Source organism: Perissodus microlepis, chromosome 5, assembly GCF_051167445.1.
Source record: "Perissodus microlepis isolate ML-2025 ecotype Zambia chromosome 5, ASM5116744v1, whole genome shotgun sequence".
NCBI lineage: Eukaryota > Metazoa > Chordata > Actinopteri > Cichliformes > Cichlidae > Perissodus > Perissodus microlepis.
In genome coordinates, this window is record NC_140465.1 from 7,376,440 (window position 1) to 7,396,737 (window position 20,298).

Consider the following 20,298-nt stretch of genomic DNA (forward strand, 5'->3'; position numbering starts at 1 on the left):
ACTGAAGCTCAGAAAAACCTTCATAAAGCAAAGAGATGTCTTTATTATTATTATTATTCATCAAGGCCAATGCCAATTAGCACAACAGCTATTAGTGAATCAATCAGGAGCTTGATTGAGTTTGATTAAAACACGGTTGGAAACTGTTTAACTGTTTAATGAGCAGTTAGTTGACACCGAGTCTGTCAGACTTTTTTAAAGGTTTAAATCAAACCTCTGGCCTTTAAACTAAACAGCTACGAGCAGTTTGTCATGTATACATGGTAACAATTTGCCGACACACTGACATTGTGACGTGAAAGTGACGTGAGGTATTCCCACCGGCTGTAATTAGCTCGACGGGAGATTTCTTCAATGATAGGCAAATTGGTGGTAAATGTCAGGGTCGGTTTCAGACTGTCAGAATCAAAGAGCAAAGGTGTCTCTTTATATTCTCCATTTAAACCTGATGTTCACCCGTGCACAGAGAAGGGAGGTGGGGGGTGTGGTTGTTATGCTGTCGTCTGCAAATGTGTGTGGAAGGAGGCATGCATGCCCTCAGATCTGAGTTATAACTGTACACATGAGTAAAACTCAATGTAATGTCTGTTGTGAAGATTTTACCTCAAATCACAAGCAAAGGCTACAAATTTAGATCAATTTACAGCTTAGAAAGCTAACTAACCGTTTCGACTCATAATTAAAGCACATTAACATTTATTTCTCACATATGCTAATCTTTATACATCCACAGATTTATTTATTTCTCGTTTCTTGTTGTTTCTTGTTGTTTCTTGTACGCATTCAAAAATGCACACAAGGACAGAGTTACAATTTTGCAGCTCTCCACACACATTTACAGACATTCCTGGGGATTTGAAGGGATCAAAAGACACAAGTTTATGTCTTCTCAACACCCCACTAGCCTCATTTTTTGTTTAATACTAGAAAACATTAAAGAGATTTCATCAGAGATTCCAGTTGTAAATAGCTGTTTCACAGGCAACAAATTAAATTCAAATAGAGAGAAGCATTAAAGAGCGTTTTAAAATGGTAAAAGAATAAAGTATGAAGTGAGTCTTACTGGCACCCTCCTTCATGGTGTTAAAGCAGTTATATCCAATTGTTATACATAAGTCCAGTGTTGAATTTGGGTTGAGACAGAATAAAGCAAATGTGGTCTTAAATAAGTGGACATTTGGGCAGTGGAGGGATTGTCTAATAGCACTTTCACTCTGAAAATGTGTGCTACAAAACATCTCACTCTCTGTTGCTTGTAAGAACTCTCTCTGCATGAAGGTGCAATACCAAGTTGCTCACATGCCCCTTTATGAAACCTTAAAGATCAGAAAGAATTCACAGGGTCATGCATTCACTCAATTACCAACCAGTTTGCCAAAATATACTATAAATAGTTTTATTCAGCTGGGATATTCTTCCTTTTAAAATCTGTAGCTGATTGCAGCAAGTTCACACCCATCATCAGGGCTGTCAGCAGCTATAAATATATAAACACCGATATGAACACTCAAATTAGCATGCCAATAAAAGTAGTTTACAAAAACTTAATTGGAACAAACATATACTGTTATACTAAACAGTGGGTCTGGTATGTGAGGGCTGATTTCTCTCTTAGGGAACGGCTTACCAAGAATGGAGTGATACCGTTAAATGCAGGTGACTGAGTCAAACAACTTATCATCCATTTCTTATTTATTTGCTAAGAAATACAAAGAATGAAACTGTCCTTTTCAAAGCACCAAATTGTTCACATTTCTTCTCAGTGTTCCATCCATAGAAAACGAATGCTGCTTGTAATGTACTGTATGTTCTTTGGGGGAATGTAAATCGACCTGCTCAACACAGGAGATGATGGAGAAGAAGAATTTGCGAAATGCTTTTAAAGTGAGTTCAAACACCTCGTTCAACACAAAGAGTTCTGAGAGATTATGAACTATACAAGGATATATGGGTGTAAAAAAAAAGCTCGAGGAAGGGGTTAGCAGGACTTTACAGTATTTACAAATGTGATATTGCCTTCATTAAAAACATACTGTGATCTGTGTCTTAGCTTTAGTATTTAAATGACTGATAAGTAAAGCTGATACAGATGTTGGATGGGGGGGTGGGGGTCTGATCAAGTGTAGTTCTGCATTGCTTTTTGTAGTTTTCCAGTGGGCCACAACATCAAATTGATTTGTTGGGATAATATTTCAATTTTTTTTAATATCCAAAGAAAATAGGCAAAATGACATCCGTGTAAAATATGGAGATATGGAAAAAGGTCATTCATCAAAGGTAGGATTTAACAGGGCACATGTAAGTTGCATGTGCTACGTCTTACCTCTGGAATGAATAACACCTAAATACATGCAGAGGCAAAAATGAAGAGTGGTTTCCCCATGATACCCAGCTAGAGAGGCAAAAAAAACCCTCCAATACACTGCAGCCTATTTCTTTTTAATTAAATCATTACATATTATGCTTCATGTGAGTTAAATCAGTCCAGAAAGCAAAATATAGCAGGAATTTACACCATCAGTAAAGTTCTGTCAGATTAAAATAGTGTGTAAACCCTTTGCCACTGATAGAAATGTGGGTAAACTATTCCGTGTACATTCTGAAATCCTACACAAACGTGTCTTTGGCAGTATTTGAGGGTCCCGCTGCGGTTCAGATGACACAGTACGGCTCCATGGGTGTCTGCGTTCCCAGGCAACAGGGGAAACACGCTCGGAGCCTCATCCGGAGCTCCTTGTTGAACAGAAAGCTGATGATGGGGTTCGCTCCCGCCTGGGCGAAGCTCATCCACACAGCAGCCGTCAGGTAAAGCTGCGGGACCGGGGCCCCTCGCACAAATATCCTCAAGTAACAGGCGCTTATGTAAGGCGCCCACAAAATGAGGAAGGTCAGCGTAATCATGTAGTACATCTTCCCGATGCGCTTCTCCATCTTAAACTCATCCAGCACCAGCAGTCTCCTGTTGCCGGGGTGCGAAGCCTGTCTGATCCCCACCAGCGTCGGAGGGGTCGGTCCGCGGCCGAAGCCGGCGATCCAGTTGGCGGCGGCTTGCCCGGTGGCCCCGGGGCCGTGGAAAGTCCAGTTCTGGCTGATAGCTGGCACCAGCTGAGCCGGCTTCATCTTGCGGTGGTCGTAAACGAAGCACAGCATCTTTATGTAAACCACATGAGTCGTCCCCACGATGACGGCCAGCATCAGCATGAAGCCCAGGGTGTCGTTCGCCTTCACGTAGCGGTGCTCGAAGATGCACTGCTCCTCCTCACGGATAAACTTGTAGGTGCCCACGTCGAAAACCGGAGGAAAAGCCATCGCCACGGAGAGAGTCCACACCATGCAGATCACCGCCACGCACGTACACAGATTCATCCGCTTCGAGTAGAACCTGTGGTGGGCGATCGCCATGTACCGGGTGACGCTGACGCAGAAGAGCAGGAAGGCGACGTGGAAGCAGAAAAGCACCGACATGAAGGCGACGATCTTGCAGCTCAGGGGGCTGTACGGCCAGGCGGAGCCGCCGCCGATCGATGCCATCACGAAGGGGAAGCAGACGGCAGAGCGCACCACGTCCGCCAGGCACAGATCCAGCAGGAAATAGTAGGGCGCCTTATGCAGCGAGCTGTCCTTCAGCAGCAGCAGCGACAGCGACGCGTTGCCCAGCAGGCTGATGCCCATGATCAGACCCAGCGAGGCCAGCTTGACCGCAGAGGCCGTGGACGCATAGTTCTGTAAGGACGGGCTGCTCTCTCCTAACTCGCTTGTGTTTGCCATCTATGCAGCCCAGGTAGCGCGTGTTCCCACATCAATTCACCGACGAGCAGCAGCGGTATCCTTTCCCCCCCTCTCTCTTCCAGGTCTGAATTTAGAACAAAATCAACACGATCCGCCGCCCCCTTCAGCTGAAAACTACTCAGGAATAAATCCCATCTGGATGCGCATTAATCCCCATCATAAACAAAACAGAACCAAACAAAAGAAACAAAAAGAAAAATCATTTCACGTCTCTTTTTTTCTTCTTATCCTTCATCTCAAAGCGCGTCAGAAGCAGCCCTCTCCATGCTTCTGATCTCTGCTGGACAGAGGCGACCAGGGTTAGCTTCAGACACCATTTCGGAGAGCATCCGTTCAGACGAGCGGCTCAGAGAACACATCTCAATTTTCACCGATGGCGGAGGTCTCCCGTTCCCGTCTTGAGGAATTAAAAAAAGCAGCTGTGCGGCAGCATGGCGCAACACTTACGTATCCACAGCCTCGTCAAAAGGACGCCGAATTATAGCTGTCACACGGAGACTGCAAATAGCACACAGCTGAGCGGAGGTCGAAGCTCACCGAGGTGGAAGCGTCAGTAGGCTACGGGTCTGTGTCGGTGTGTGCAGCGTCTAGTCTATGCGACGCACGTCCGCCTGCATGTAGTGAGCAGGCCTGGGATCAGTCAGGAGTCTCAGCTCCTGCCAGCTATAGGTAGCATGTGTCTGCGCGCTCACGAGATGCAAATGCTTAGAGACAGATCGCCTTTATGACATTATGCAATGTTTTATATTTAGGATGTGAAGAAAAAAAGAACTTTGATCCTACATCTGCACTTGGAGATAAAAAAAAAAAGATTATGTTTTACTGCGTGTTATATAATGATTATTATTGAGATCAAGAAATTGGGGGTCAAGAGGTCCACAAGCACACTTGAATGGTCTGTAAAGTCAGTATGTAGGCTACTCATGCACAGGCCATAATGTAACGTTTCTTTGTGGCCATCTCTCTCATGTAAAACCATTTTTAAAATGTATGAAACACAGTAGCCTACACAGTCTACACTGTAACTTTTATTCAACTTTTTGCACCAAAAAGTTCATTAAGTTAATTTAAATGATCATTTCTGCTGTGCTAATCAATCCTGTTTTCATAGCATGGAAGTAAACATGTACAATGGATGTTTGTTTCAGCCATGCAAATGCAAAGAATGTCTGTAATTTATATCAGTGCATTTAACCATTTATCCTGGTTTTGATGTTCAGGGAAATATATTATCTGTACCATTTGCTGCTGTTACCATAAGTTACTATTTGCACATATATTCAGGAGTATGGTTGTAAAACGTTTTTCATTTTATATTTTTTTACATGAATGTTTTAAAGTATGAAACACTTTTGCTGATACTTTCTTTTGTACCCACCTGACTGGAGCGTGGAAATATTACACTACAACGCACCAACTAAGTGTCCTTTAGACAAATTATAGATTGACAGGAATGATTATTGCTCTGTGGAGCGTGGAGCTGTCTGTTTAAGTGCCTGGAACCAACTGAAATCAGTAACGTTACTGTTTTACTTCAGTTATTAATGCTGTGACTATTATTTCTATCGTGCTGGGTTTAGATTTTCATTCTAGTGGATGTCTAATGTGGTTGCCAGTGTGCCTGTGTCCCCAGACATGGTAAAGCATTATAAGGTTGAGACTCTTATAGTAACTAATGGCTTCCTGTCATTGCCCGTGTTCAGGGTTATCATTAAAACCAGTGCTCCCAGTGCTCCTGTAATTGTGCAATGTATGGGGCACAAAGATTTAGCAAAAACTGATAATATATTCATATATAATATAATGATTTGTATAATATTAACTTGGTGTTCCATTCATTAGGGCATTTTGTGATTTATTTACTTTATGTTACTTGCCAGACATTTGCTTTTAAATTAAAGCTCTTTTACCTTGCTATGCTAAATTAACCGTTCAACCTAATCTCCTAAATCACTGCACATTAAAAACAAGTTAGTTTAGGTTTTTTTTTTAACGAGCCAAGTATCACATTAAATAAGATTTCTATTTTTGTATTTTTTGCATCCTTCAAACAAATGTCATTTATTGCTTTTATAAGTGACATTGACTTTAAATTGGTTGTATAGTAATGTTTTTAAAGAAATTAAAATGACTGTTTTAAATTCTGATGCTGCGCCAGAGGTTTCCCCGAAGTTGACACACATGCCACAAGTTAGAATGGCAAGTTCACTTATACTCAGTCTGATGAAGTTGGTGCATTTTAAAGCATTTCTAAAGGATGTTCTGGGGGGGTTTTATCCTGGAAAAAAAAATTAAAGATAAACACTTTGTTGCAACAGCACCATCTGGTGACCCTTCATGAAAAAGAAAGGCCAGCATAGGCCTACCGAATGGAAAATTTAGGAGGGCCATACTAAAATACGGGATAGTCAAATCCATCTCAGCAGGGGTTGTGTATTTTTAATTAAAGCTAACATGTGACTAGACTGCACCTGCTGCTCATGCTGCAGTGATTTTCCAGCATGCCTTGCAACCAACCGGCTTGCATGCTGAGTTCAATGAGCATACGAGCTCCAGCTTTTAAGCCCTCAAAGCTATCGTAAAGACAAATATTTGGTTTGTTAGGGGATTCATGCATTCAAGTCTAAAGGAATAATTAAAGAGGGATGTTCAGGCAAGCAATACAAATATTATAAATCCCATAAAAACCCCTGGAACATCCACATGGTTCCATCTCAATGGAATAAAGATACAATAAAGGTGGTAAATTTTTGAATTTTGATTAGATGTTATAGGATCATACAGATTGTAAAACAGTGAGAAAGTGCTAAGTTCATATTTGTAAAAGTAATTTTGTCCCTAAAACTGTTATATTTGGTTGTTAGATTTGAGTTGTCCAGGTTTAGCACTGGTTTGCTTTGGTGGAAAGTTTAAACTTAGTGATCTAGTGGCTGCTCAGCTGAGATCTGCTGAGTAAATGCCCAAAGTGGAAATAGTATAAAACCTTGGCAAAACAAAACAGCCTGTAATTATATATACATCTGTCTTGACCTCATTTAAGTCTTTGCGCTGACATTTCTGAACTTGAATATTTCCCTAACCAAAGTGTCCTAAAAACAGGCAACAAGAGGTTTTGGACCAAAGATAGTGAAATAAAAAGATGCCTTACTTGAAAAATATAGAACAGATTTCGTGGAATCACTGTTTCCTGTTCTAGTAGACACCCTTCATCAGTACGTGGTGCAACAATCCAGTGTTTGTTATAAATAGATCCACTGCTCTGCACAATCAGCCTTTTAGACAGATTTCTTTTCCTACTCTTGGCTCTGTATGATACCAATGAGTAGTGAAGTCCTTAATATATCTCAAGCACACAGTTTTGACTGTGAGCACTGAAGCCAGATTCAAATGTTCTGTTTGTGAGGGGCAGCCAATCAGAAAAAGAGTTGGCTCAAGGAGAGGGCTGGGCTATAAATGAGTGGAAAGGTTTGTTTTTGATGAAGTGAGAAGCTGTATTTTGGAATGTGAATCATGCAAAGCTATTGTAGAAAAATCCAACAACAAAAATATGGAACTGGAAATGAGCATTAATTGTGTGCAAATTTTGGTATTGAGCCGACACCAAGTACATACAGCGCCAGTATTGTTGATACCAATACTGATACTTTTAACCTATGAATGCAGCTTATGTAGGGAAGAGCAGATTATGATTTATGAGACAAATCATCATCAATTTGCACATTCTTAACATATTTTAATGACCACTAAATTACTGTGTCTTTGTCTTTCTACAATAATTAGCTAATTTATAAAAATAAATATAGGTTTTGTTTTTAAACTGTTTTTTTTGGAGACCTAGAATGTAAATGTGCCTGTCTCTGAAGCACTTCTGTTGCTTAAATGTGCCGTAGGCTATAAATAAAATAGACGTGACAGTCAACACAAGTTCCGAAATTTTTCATAGTAGGCTACAGCACATGCCACGTGACGTGACATTGCAAGGCTAGCATAAAAACACCTTTAGAGAATAGAAACAAAGTATCGATTCTATTGATCCGATACCAATCTGATACTAATACCATCAGTGCTGGATCTAGAAAATCATACATGGGGGAGGAGAAGGAGAGGGGCAAGAGGTCTAGACAGGGTGGCATATACATCTTTAGTGAAGTATGTGTAAAAATCACCTATATGTAAATGGAGCCAACAAAATAATAAAAAAAAGAAGCAATCAGTTTTTACAAGTATTCTAAGAACATTAAAGTTGTGTGTGTGTGGGGGGGACTCCGTGCCTCAAGGGCCAGCGTCCTGCAGGTTTTAGATGTGTCCTTGATCCAACACAGCTGATTTAAATGGCTAAATGACCTCCTCAACATGTCTTGAAGTTCTCCAGAGGCCTGATAATGAACTAATCATCCAGTGTGGTGACCAGAGATGGATAGTAACGCATTACGCGTTACTGTAATCCGATTACTTTTTTCGAGTAACGAGTAAAGTAAGGGATTACTATTGCAAAAACGGTAATTAGATTACTGTTACTTTCCCGTAAGCACGCTGCGTTACTGCGTTACTAAAACCGTGATTTTCTTGCGAGAGTGTCTCATGACAATGACGTAAGCGAGTGCGACGTTCGTGGCAACAGCTGTGTGCAGATCAACAATGGATAATATATCGAGTGCGGGAAACAGTATGAGCGTGCAGCATTTAAAGCGTGGAAGTACTGACCTTACTTTGAGTTTGATTCCGTAAAAAGTGACAAAAACATTAGCGTCCGCTGCCCACTGCGTGGGAAGAAAACCCCTAAACTTCCGAGCAAGCACCGAGTGCGCTACCACGTAATGTGAAATTCACAGAGAAACTCACGGATTCTTCAACTGACCGCTGCGGCACACCTGCACCAGGGCAAACCTCCGCCTACGCCACTCCTGCTTTACAGGTGAAAATAGAGCAACAGGACCGCTAGTCTTTGATTTTATTTATTTTCTGCTGTGTTTCACTTGCATTTATTTGAAAGAGTGAGTGTAAACACAAAAAAATATTTATTTTATGTGCTGGAATGTGCAGAAAATAGGTTTAAATGTTAAACAAATTTCTTCCAGTCAGAGAATGGTGCATATAATTTAATTTTTGCTTGATGCATAAAGTTAAAAGATTAAAACTAATAAAACAAGTTTTAAAAAGAGACTTTTCCCTTTGATTACATGTTGTATGATGGATTATGCAGAAAAAGTAGAATTGGGCTGAAAGATCAATCACTTTATTACCTATTCAGGTTGTAAATCGTGTTTTTAAAAAGTAACTAAGTAATTAATTACTTTTGAAAATAAGTAATCAGTAAAGTAACAGGATTACTTTTTGGGGGAAGTAATCAGTAATTAGTTACTGATTACTTTTTTCAAGTAACTTGACCAACACTGGTGGTGACCCCCCCGCACATGGTTGCACTGAGTAGGAGACTCTGTATGTCATTGTACATCTGTAGTGACAATAAAGGTATTCTATTCTATTCTATATCTAAAACCGGCAGGACACCGGCCCCTGAGGCCTGGAGTTCCCCAGTCCTGCACTACAGCAAGGAGGCAGTAGCCCCCCACCCCCCGTAGATCCGCCCCTGAATGCCAGCGTTGGTATCGATACTATCGGTATTTGACTGATCAACCCACTTCAAATGACCATAACAGGTAGGTTTAATACATGTACTGAGCATAGCCATGTCCCCTGTAGACAAAAATTTTAATTGTCCCTGTTCTACAATTATCGCAAAAATATATTTTGCCCCCTGTGATGCAAACTAATATTAAATTATTGATATGTCCCTTGTACTTCCGTGACCGCTTAGATATTTGGGCCACCCGAAAATGATGCCGAGTGAGCTCTCATCCTTTTTTTCCCTCATCTCCTGGGTGGACCAACGGCGACGTTTCTGCCCAGTGACGCAGAGACGTCAGCAGTCGGTGGGCGGAAAAGCGGTAGTGTGTTTCTGTAAGTGCAGATAAAGGCGAACCGGGTGTTGTTATCAAGTCCTTTCATACAGGGATAACGTACGACTTTAGTTCCGAGCCTGGTGAAATGGCGGTTCCTGCGGGTCAGACGGACGTCCAGATGGACCGCGGCGCCCTGAGCGGCCAGACGGTTTCCTCCGAAAACAACATAGACATCGACGAGAAAGAGTTGGAAAACATCACAAAGAAACACCGAGAAGAAGACACGGCGACGCTGCCTCTGCACTCGCCTTGGACGTTTTGGCTGGACAGGTAGTGATATTACTGCGTCTTCTTCCGCGTTGTCTTTGAGCTTTGAGCCCGGCACGAGCTCAAACAAAGAAAGAAAAGAGAAAAAAGATGAAGAGGGGTGGTGGGGAGAGGGGTATCATTGTAAGGCCACAGCTTTCCCGGAGGCCTCCCGCAGCAAAATATAGCGGGAGAAGTGTTCGCATCTAACGCGACCTTGTTGTGTTCCCGGGTCCTGACAGTCACTCACAGTCCACAGGACAAGTTCGCCTTGACAGGTTTTAGCCATTCAGACGTGCAGCAGAAGTTACTTTGATTAGCTTCTCTCAGCAGAAGGGAGGGTTTGGGGTGAAACTGATAGTTGTTGCACTTTTCTTTAAAACCTCGACGCCTTTAAAGAGCCCAGGCTCATCTCTTGTTGTTTTCACAAACGGCTAAGTGCAGCTAATCTTTTATTGCAAGGCTTTGCTACATAGGAACCCTTGCTCGGTGCAGTTTCGTCCTAAGCCGTCATTAAATGCAGCCCTAAACATCGCATGGCTTCTTTTTTATGAGGTCATGGGAATATCCCATGTTTATCATGGATACTCTGCTGGTTATTGTTGATTTATTTATTTATTTTAATAATAACACTTGTGTATTTGCTGGCAGGAGTTTTATATAAAAGAATGAGGACTGAAAAACACCCAGATTATCGAAACAATACACACATACAATAGTTACCTGCTAAAATATACGTTTGTATGTTATCAACGTATATATTGGACTTTATGCGCATATTAATAGGGTCTCTTTTATAGTGTTTTGGTTTTTCATTGATCCTTTTTTTTATGTTCTTTTTCTAACAAAGCTCTGTAACATGTTACTCAGTCTTTGTCTGTCTATAAAGTCAAGCAAGTGAAACTTATTCAGCAGTACTTTATAATAACAGCGGCTGCATCAGGCATATCTGGTGTCAGCTTTTTAAATATTACCATTATTTCCCTGTTAAACGTACTGTATTGTTTTTGGTGTGACATTAAGTCGTTTCATGTGTTCCTGCAGGTCACTGCCCGGCACCACAGCAGCAGAATGTGAGTCCAACTTGAAGAAGATCTACACAGTGCAAACTGTTCAGGTGAGATCTGGCGCCAGCTTAAAGAGTTTTTTCATCTTAGGAGCAAAGAGATCAAGTGCGTGACTCGGCTAAGAGTCAGAGCCATTTGAGAAGGGTTTCTGTGATGTAAGGGAGCGAGCAGGTCAGAGCCACGGTGGGTGCAAAACATTAGAAGTGCAGTGCAAAGTTAACTGACAGCTTTTATGAAGGTCATTTCAGCCGTCTGTGTTATACTAAAGTTTTTTTTTCTTTTTACTTGTATGTGCAAACTTATTGTTTATTAATATCACTAATGTGACTGACGGTAGCTACTGCTCATGTTCGTGTCGGTTACTGTGCTTTGATATGATGCTCTGAAGGCTTCTTTTGTAAACGAAGAGAAGATGCTGTGTTATTTTTATCAGGAATATCAGCGTGCAACATGCTGTTAAACTTATTATATGAGGCTTATTGATGATTTACACTTTAGTAAAGAATCTACGCCTTAAGTCATAACTGCAAACCCATCTGAAACCCTACAGCATAACCTGACATGTACTCCTTATAGAAGATACCCATCAACGCAGCCCACAGCCACTGTTGGCCTGATCAAGGCTGTGGATTGCCTTTTTAAATTTCTGGCAACTTTTTTGCTGCAGTTTTTCATTTTTCAGTAAGAGAAGTAACAGTCATTGTCTTAGTATAAAGAATAATAATCATAGTGTCAATATAAGCACTCATAAATGTCTGCAAATTTCCGGAGGGAGGCTGCTGAGACCATTGGAATGGGGCAGCTTGTGTAGATGACATCGAAGGCTCTACAAAGATTCCCCGCAGAAGTCTAAATCAGGCTTTACGATTGTATAGTTCAATGGAGTTTGAATCAAGCAGATGGAAAAAGCAACAAAGTGTGATACAGCCGGGCTCATCCTGGAGTTTTGTGTGTGGACATTCAAGCAGCGTGCAGAATGCGTTGCCATTAATTACAGCTGCAGTGGTGTGAAGCTTTGTTCAGGCGAATCAGATTTGTTTCTTAAATTTGATTTTTAGGACGGACTGTTTGGTTTTTTTATTTGAAATCAGAGACACTCGCGATACACAAAAGCATTACGTTGCTCGTGCTAACGATGATATCACAGAACAGCACTTCTGCAACGCAGTGCAAGGCAATCTGCGACACAATGAGATCTCTGTGTAACTGAAGATGGAAAAATTAACACATTAAAAAAAAAAATTAAACTGAGAGCAAGGATTCTATTTTTACCACATTAGTGTTATCAGTGTCTGCCAGTATTAATATAATTATTATGATTATTGCTCCATTTTAATAATGTGAACTCTGTTTATTTGCTCTCCCCTGTTGTCTCATTTTTCCTATTGAGTTTTGTCTTCACTGCAAGTTTGTTAGCGTGTGCTTGTCCCTCTGTCGTTCACCATGAGGAGTCATGAAGTCGCAACTCAAGTTAGTTTGTTTGGCTTTGTGTCACATGAATCAGTTGTTCACCAGCTACAAGCAGTGGCTGGTAACCCTGCAGCTCACTGGATCTCCAGAGCTAAAAAGCCGGTCTTACCGCAGCAACAACCTGGCCAGTAAGCCTCCAAATACATGGCAGATATTAGAATGCCTGGGCAGCCCACCCATTTAAAGAGGAAGGATTATATGAATTGCAATCAGTGTGCCTTTTCCATATTTGCAAGTGATCAGATCAAAATGTAAAGCCAGACGTCACAAACCTGTCTGCATAATTTGCCGTTCCAGTGTTGTCCATGTAGCTATGCTGGTGAAACAGCCTGATAAATTGTCTTGTTCCGGTTGGTTCCTCCAGCTTTGCCTCTTTAGAAGCCACTTCCAAAAGTGGCAGCAGATAAATTTATTTCAGTTTCTGTCTGCAGACTGTTGTCCTCTATGTTGTCCTCCACAGGGCTCTGTTGGTAGCAACGTGGATTCTGCTAAATATGTCTGTCACTCTGGATCTGCCGCTGTGCTTTGCATAGTGAGGGACTTGAAAGGCACTTTGAAACCCAATTTGGGCAGGCAGAGCAGGTGGACTGAAACATGTCTGTAGAAATCCAATTGGAATTGCTTGTCAAACTAAGACCTAATTTATTCCTCAAATTCCCCCCCAAGCTGTGGAAAATGCAAATAAAAGCAGATTGCCATAAACTGTAAATCTCATAAACCCCCATTTTATTCACAAGACACCATAGAAAACATGTCAAATGTTTAAACTGAGAAAATGTACCATTTTATGTGTTGTTGTTTTTGTTTGTTTGTTTGTTTTAAAGGTATCTAGGTTTAAGTTGAATGGCTGCCACGTGTCTCAGAATAAGGTGCGACAGTGTCATGTTTACCACTGTGTAGCATCCACTTTTCCTTTAGCAAGTGTTGGGAGAGGGTTTTGTCCCATTCTACATTTTTCATTTTATTATTTATCAAATATTTTGAGTTGGTGAAAGGACTGGATTAGGACTGCGGCTATTGGTTATTTTAGTAATCAAGTTTTCTATCAATTATTCCATCTGTTAGGAGTAATCAGAAAAAATGTGTCTTTGTCTTATTAATGAACAATAACAAATATCCACAAGGGAAACCAACAGGTCTTTTAAAATGATTTCATTGGTTTCCATTGTAGAAATCGTAACGTTCTTAATAGTTTAACTGCGTACATCTGCCAAAAATAAACTGTTTCATTGTATCTTCATGTCATATTAAAATCATATTTCTTTTGAAATACCAAAATAAAGTATCACAAATACAGTAATGTAAATAAAATAAGATGGCTTGCACTCTGGCTTCTCCTGGATGAGGCAGATTTGGTGCATTCATGTGTTTGTGTATATTATATCAAATATTAATTAAAGTTGAAAAATAGTGTCACTAAGGCCTTGAAATAATGATGGTCCAGTACACGCTGTCATCTGTAATTGCTTCAGGTATCACTGTGATAGAAGGTGGGGCGGCTGTTGAAGAGTCATGTCATGTTACTGTTGCAAAATGTTCCTCCAGCTGTTCCTTTTTAGCACCAGTTACTTTGTAATGACTTTTATTACCCTGGTTACATATTCTTTGAGATTTGTTGCTGCCATCAAATTAAAAATGAGCTAATATTTTTCATGAAACTGTAAAATGTCTCATTTTAGGGAGATCTGAGCACTCGGCGTCCCAACTTTTTGGAATTGGTTTAGATTTGTGTTACAAAAATCACATTTTCTGAGCTTTCTTTCTTTTTCTCTTCTGTCCACACATTCAAAACATCAATATTGAAATTATGCAGCTCCATGTATAATGGCTAAAATGATAAACTGTAAATTACAGTGAAGTCATTAAAAAAAGAGAGAGAGAGAATGTATGAATGATGATGATAACAACAATAACAACTGTAATCATGATGGTAGTATTATATTTTATTGACATGACACTAATATGAGGTTTAACTGTTAATTTCATTCCATTAGCTTAAGCATTTATATAACATTCGACATTGCTAGCATTTAACCTTTGGTCTGAAGTTGATTTCACAATAGCAGTGTCTGCTGTTTGAAACAAAATGGTAAAGAGTATTTTGGGATGACATGAGAAGGATGACAATAGCACTCTGTATGCTGTTAATATGAACTGAAACTCCTTCAGCTTGGATTCTTTGAACAGATCTGGATGGCCATGTTTTAGGCTCTTTGCTAAATTGGAAGCGTTCCCAATGTGACTTTTACAAATCAGTTGTCACCCCTTTTTGAACCTTGTCAAGCACAAAGTACCAGCTTACCTGACTCTTATTGTATTTCTTATCAGTGACATGCCTATAAAGAAATCAGCTCACCATATTTAAGCATCTACACTTTTCATTTTAATCAAAGGTAGCTAAATTTAAGTTTCCACCACCAGGGGCCAGGGTTTTCTTAGAAACCTTTAGTATATACAATGCAGCCTTTGTTACGATTTTTAGGTGGTGCAGTCCTTTTTTAATTAATGAAAAGCTACAGCCTTTTTCTGATTTAAGTCGGTCTTATTGGAAAAATAAAAAAGAGAACAAATGGACAATAAAAGCAAACGTAGTTACTTAAAACAGATTTGCTGTTCAGCTGGTAACCGTCCATTTATGTTCACTCATTTATTACTGCCTGCTAAATCATTTATCACTGTATGTGAGCACACTTAACTGTGACTCAGCTTTGTGGCTTTTATGCTGAAGTACTTTGTGCTGGGGTCCCCGCAACAGATGGATGTTTGATTTGACACCGGATGTATGTATCCAGGCTTCAGACCAGTTCTAGGAGTACACTCTGAGGCCGGGTTCGTGTCTCCTCTGATTCTTGAACCAGGGATGTTTCAATCGGTGTGGAGCCGGTGCCAGGTGCTGACACTGGTGCTAGCATTTATACCCATGTGTGGTGTGTCTTGGTTGCTCTGCAGCTTTCCCTCCAAAACATTAGTCGTGAGTTGATAATTTGCTTCTAGCTAATCATAAAAGTTGTGACAAAAAACAAAGTAGCTAGAAATGCAAGAGAGAAGTCAGCTGCACCAATCGCAGGCATTGCGCGCTGCATTGATGTAGCATGCAGTTACATTTCTATGGAGGTGCATATTAGGCTACACATAAGTTGTGGTATATGGTTTCAGAAGGGTTTGCAGTTACAACAACCCTACAGCACAGATTTAATATGGAAGTATAATCCTGCTGTAAGCCGCATGTATTAACCACTTTACTTGATGCTGAAAGTGGGATCTTTCTTTTTGTTTGCAAAGATGTATCAAGCAGCTACCTACAACTACGCGCACATTCTGTACATTTGTACCACACCATTAGCTTAACAGCAAGTGCATAGCCTTACATTAATAAAGCGTAACATGACAGCATTTTATTGTTTTACTCTCCAAGAGCTGTCTCCAGCAGTGGGAGTCTGCTACAACTTTTTTGTTTTGTTTTTTTTCTTCCCCCTCTGGGAGTTTGTACTTGTCATGATATGGGTTGCCTTCCAGGTGCAGACATTGTTTGGTGTCCCACTGACATTTTACCTGTTTCTCGTGTTTCACGTTGGCCTGCGTATGCACTGAAAGCCACTCTGACTCACTACACCATCTTATGATAGAAGTTACTATTGCAATTCGCGTCTGTTTCTGAATCCAGCTGATATCTATATAATACAAAACATAGATGCACCATCCATCCAATTCCTTCCACTTATCAAATTCAAAGTTGCACAGGGGGAGGAGCCCATCCCAGCTGTTACAGAATGAGCGCACCCTGGACAGGCCACAGACTCATGCTCACATTAAGTCTAAGGCCAAATTCAAATCGCCAACAATATGCATGTGCATAACCTGTGGGGCTACCTGCACTAGCATAGAGAGAACAGGGAGACTCCACAGATCCCAGCGTGCTGGTGGATTTAAACCCAGGATCTTGTTGCTCTGATGCGACACTGCTGACCACCACACAACTGTGCCATCCAGTCATTGGCATGTAGGCACGTGGCTCTCCAAGGCCCTACCTTCACTCAGAGGGTTGCCTCCGCTTTCCTCCCAGATCTACACTGGAACCTACTGGACTCACTGGTTTCCCTTTCTGTAACCAGTCCTCTTTTTAGATGCACGAAAATGTAAAATGCTACTAATGCTTTAAATCGACAGAGATGTTTTGGACATTAGGTCATAACAGTTGTTTCTTCATTCTGCTGATAGCTCTAGTGAATAATTTAGTATTAGATACTTTGTTTAAAGCCAGTTTCGATTTAAATACGACTTAGCTTGTCTAGCAGAGAACACTGACATTAAAAAGTCCTTCCATGTATATCATGATCAAATGTCCATTTCTGTGCCAGCCACAAAACTCCAATACAAGAGCAGCCATTATTGAGCTGCTTCTCTCTGTTTGCAGATGTTCTGGAGTGTATACAACAACATCCCTCCAGTCACAGCCCTGCCTTTGAGATGTAGCTATCACTTAATGCGCGGAGAGCGGAGGCCGCTGTGGTGAGTCTGTAACTGTCAATATTCCAGTATTCACGGGTGTGTAGAGATGAGCAAATGAAAAATCTCTCATACAGCAGCTGCTGTATAATACTACCTGATCATGATTTTAAAAAGCCCTGAAAATGAATGTAAAATTATATAACAGTTTTCCACATTGTTATTTAATAGGCTGCACAGTAACGTGTTTTAATCTTTTACACATCAGGGAAGAAGAGAGTAATGCAAAGGGAGGCGTATGGAAGATGAAAATACCAAAAGAAAACACTGTACGTGCCGCCCTCTGATTATCTGCTGCCATCATGTAAACAAATCTGAATTATTCATGAGCTTTTCTGCCTTTTTCCTGTTTCAGTCTGCAGTTTGGAAAGAATTGTTACTCGCTACTATTGGAGAGCAGTTTGCAGATTACTGCGCCTCAGGTTTGTTTAGTTCTTAAAAAAAAAAAAAAAAAATCACATAAGTGGATTTACTGTTAACATCGCTTCTCTTTTTGACAGATGATGAGGTGGTTGGCGTCAGCGTTAGCGTCCGGGATCGGGAAGATGTTGTACAGGTGTGGAATAGCGATGCATCTCTCGCTAATGAAGCAAATATCTTGGGGAAAGTTTATGAGCTGCTCCCGTACATATCTTTTAAAGCTGTTTTTTATAAGTGTAAGTATGCCTGTTTTTTGTTTCACTTGTACTTTTGAATTCACGCTAAAGGTTTAAAGAGGGAAGCAGGTACTCTCTTTATGGTATGAGGTAGATGAGAGAATAAGAGTAAACTATGCATACTTGAAGGACCTAACCAGAACATGTAAGCATGTCACAGAATGATTTAAGAAGGGTGCATGGCTGTAGGCTGATCAGGCAGCAAATTCCCCCCATGTGCCTTCTTACTTGCTTCACATAACACATTGAGATGGGCTCTTTTTGTCTCTGCCTGTTACATATTTGTAGCCAAAAATGTAATGAGCTACACTATTTAAGTGACAGTGTATAAGTTGTAGCTGAGTTCTGTTTCCTGCGTGTGTAGTGATCTAAATTTATGTGTCTTTCAGCTCACATGGAGCATCATGCCTTTGAGGGAGGACGCTCAAGACATTAGATTCTACTGCCCCCCCCCCTTCTTTTTTTTTTTTTTAACCTGAACTCTGTTCCTGCCTTGGCGTGAAGGCGCTGTCCACAGCCTAATCGAGGATATTATTTTGCTCTCAACAAGGAAATGTTATCAATCTATTTTTATAACTTTTAAGGACTGATGCCTTGTTTCATTTAAATGTGGGTCCTAACACTCGAAACTCTCGAGAGAATGTTTATCCAGCGTAAATCTCACCCCGAGTTCGTTACTTCACGTCGGTTTTTTGCCTTTCCTGCTACACTGAACTGCACTGCCACCATGGTCCCGTCATGTGCACAGACTGTGGACCTCGCAATTTTATTCCTGGTATAGGTAGCAGCTACTTAACCTAGCTAGTTTCAGCTGTTGTGTATGTTAGACGTATGCATTCATGTCGTGTTTTAATCAAGTCTGCTTTTTCGGTGCCAAAGCACTTTCCTGCCATTTAAGGAGCTTGTATCTTAATGGTGAAGGTGTCGTTTGTATTCAGCTGGACATTTGCCACTTGGATGGAGGTGAATGTCCCAATTGGTTTCTTGAATCTTCATCAAGTGTACATCAAACTGAAATCAGGGTAACATTTCAAAGATATTGCACATAGCTGCCAGTTCCCATCATGATGTTATCTAGTTATAAAGCTGTCATATAGCACAGATGTGACATTCAGAGCCTGCATATTTGGCTTGTGATTTTATCTTTTTTTTTTTTTTTTTTTTTTTTTTTTTTTTTTACAGCGTTATCCTGTAAGGTGCCTCTAACAACGCTCCTCTCCACACCCTGTTGGACATTTCTTTCAATATACGTGTTGAAAGACACCCCCCCGCTCTCTTAAACGGAGTCATAGATTGTTTGGGGGAGATACATGGCACATTTTTGTGCTCGGCTCTTTGGTGTTTGTCTCTACTTGTTTCTCCTACCAATAAATCTAGTAGTTTGCTTACTTGGACTGTGTCCATTAAAACACACACACACAGAGGGAAAGGGGCTGGATTATTGGCTTAGAAGAATGTTACTGAAGGTCCTGCTTTTCCCAGATTTAGCAATGTTTGTAAAAGGAAAAAATATGAATAAGTAAAAAAACAGCAGATATGACAAGTTTCAGTTGTCACGACATCGATGAAAAAAATTACACTTATACTGTAGGTCATAATTCTGTCCCAGTCATACATTTTTATTCGTATTTTTAATTTTTTTGTCACAAACCTTTTTTCTGCGTCTCAATCGGTTTCCTTCACTAACCCTGTTCCCGTGCTGTGGTTTTATTGCAGTGTAGGGCTTCAGTTACTGAAACGCTTCTGGTATGTCAGCACCACTTTTATAGTTCAACTTTGGACGGGTTGATGGTTACAAGAGGAGAATTTGTCCTTTGTAAACATATTGTGCAGCGATACGGGCAAAGTAAATAAAATGGAGCCAAAAATGAAGTGCTTATCACCGGCGTTTCATTTTGCACAATACAAACATCAATAACAGGCCCGTTAAAGGAAATTAATGTTATTTCATGGGGAATGTCTCGGTGTATTAAAAGCTTTTGCATATCCTCAGCCACTTTGTGCTAATTCATTCTGGCAGCGCATTGATTTTAGTCCTCACACACCTTGTAATCGCAAGACCTGATTTTAAATACTGACTGGTGGTGATTATATGATTGATAACCTCAGCTTTTCAGTCATGAATTTTTGGACCTTCCATGAAGCAAGTTTGCTACTGATAACGTTAATACTGGCGTTAATTAGATGTGAAAGTTTAATCTGAAGAGAACAACTTGCTGTTGCTGTTTGGAAATAAGATGCAGGCCTCAAAATCACAAGAGGCTAAAGGATGCAAAGGATATTCTCATTACCACATATAATCTGTATAATGTGCCTCGTGTAGCTTTCAGTAAACTTTCTCAGAGACCAGAAAGGCTCAACCCATCTAAAATGACCTCATTCACAACACAAGTAGTTGCTGCAAAGTTCCTTGTAAGTTCACTGACCCCCTCAGTCTAAATATGTGTATGAAATGTTTTGGCAATAAACACTGCAACATTTCTCCTGTCTTTAGTGAGCACTGTACAACAAGCTGGAGCGAGCGACTGTGAAATTAGGACTTTGGGGCTCTGAACATGTCTAATACCCAAGATATGATGTAAATATCCCCTGTGCAGCCCC

The 20,298-nt window shown here is 40.5% G+C and overlaps 2 protein-coding genes across 2 annotated transcripts; one reads left to right on the forward strand and one right to left on the reverse strand.

The window, feature by feature from the left end:
- Positions 1-1,380: 1,380 nt before the first annotated feature.
- On the reverse strand, positions 1,381-4,481 carry gpr27 (G protein-coupled receptor 27). Its single transcript, XM_084927549.1, has one exon. The coding sequence runs from the start codon at positions 3,766-3,768 to the stop codon at positions 2,653-2,655; it is 1,116 nt and encodes a 371-aa protein (XP_084783675.1). The 5' UTR covers positions 3,769-4,481; the 3' UTR covers positions 1,381-2,652.
- A 5,214-nt stretch (positions 4,482-9,695) lies between these two features.
- Positions 9,696-19,569, forward strand: LOC146386477 (eukaryotic translation initiation factor 4E type 3-like). The gene is made up of 7 exons (XM_084927564.1): positions 9,696-10,022; positions 11,043-11,115; positions 16,950-17,044; positions 17,250-17,310; positions 17,397-17,463; positions 17,542-17,697; positions 18,087-19,569. Exons 1-7 carry the CDS (start codon positions 9,838-9,840, stop codon positions 18,131-18,133), a joined length of 684 nt encoding a protein of 227 aa, XP_084783690.1. The 5' UTR covers positions 9,696-9,837; the 3' UTR covers positions 18,134-19,569.
- Positions 19,570-20,298: the final 729 nt, after the last annotated feature.

What these genes read in the sequence shown, in the direction of transcription:
- LOC146386477 (XM_084927564.1), top strand. Translation starts at nt 9,838, where the DNA reads ATGGCGGTTCCTGCGGGTCAGACGGACGTCCAGATGGACCGCGGCGCC. An exon ending in ACACAGTGCAAACTGTTCAG is followed by an intron (nt 11,116 to 16,949) that starts GTGAGATCTGGC and finishes CTCTGTTTGCAG; the next exon opens with ATGTTCTGGAGTGTATACAA. An exon ending in TAAAGCTGTTTTTTATAAGT is followed by an intron (nt 17,698 to 18,086) that starts GTAAGTATGCCT and finishes TGTGTCTTTCAG; the next exon opens with CTCACATGGAGCATCATGCC.
- gpr27 (XM_084927549.1), bottom strand. Translation starts at nt 3,768, where the DNA reads ATGGCAAACACAAGCGAGTTAGGAGAGAGCAGCCCGTCCTTACAGAAC.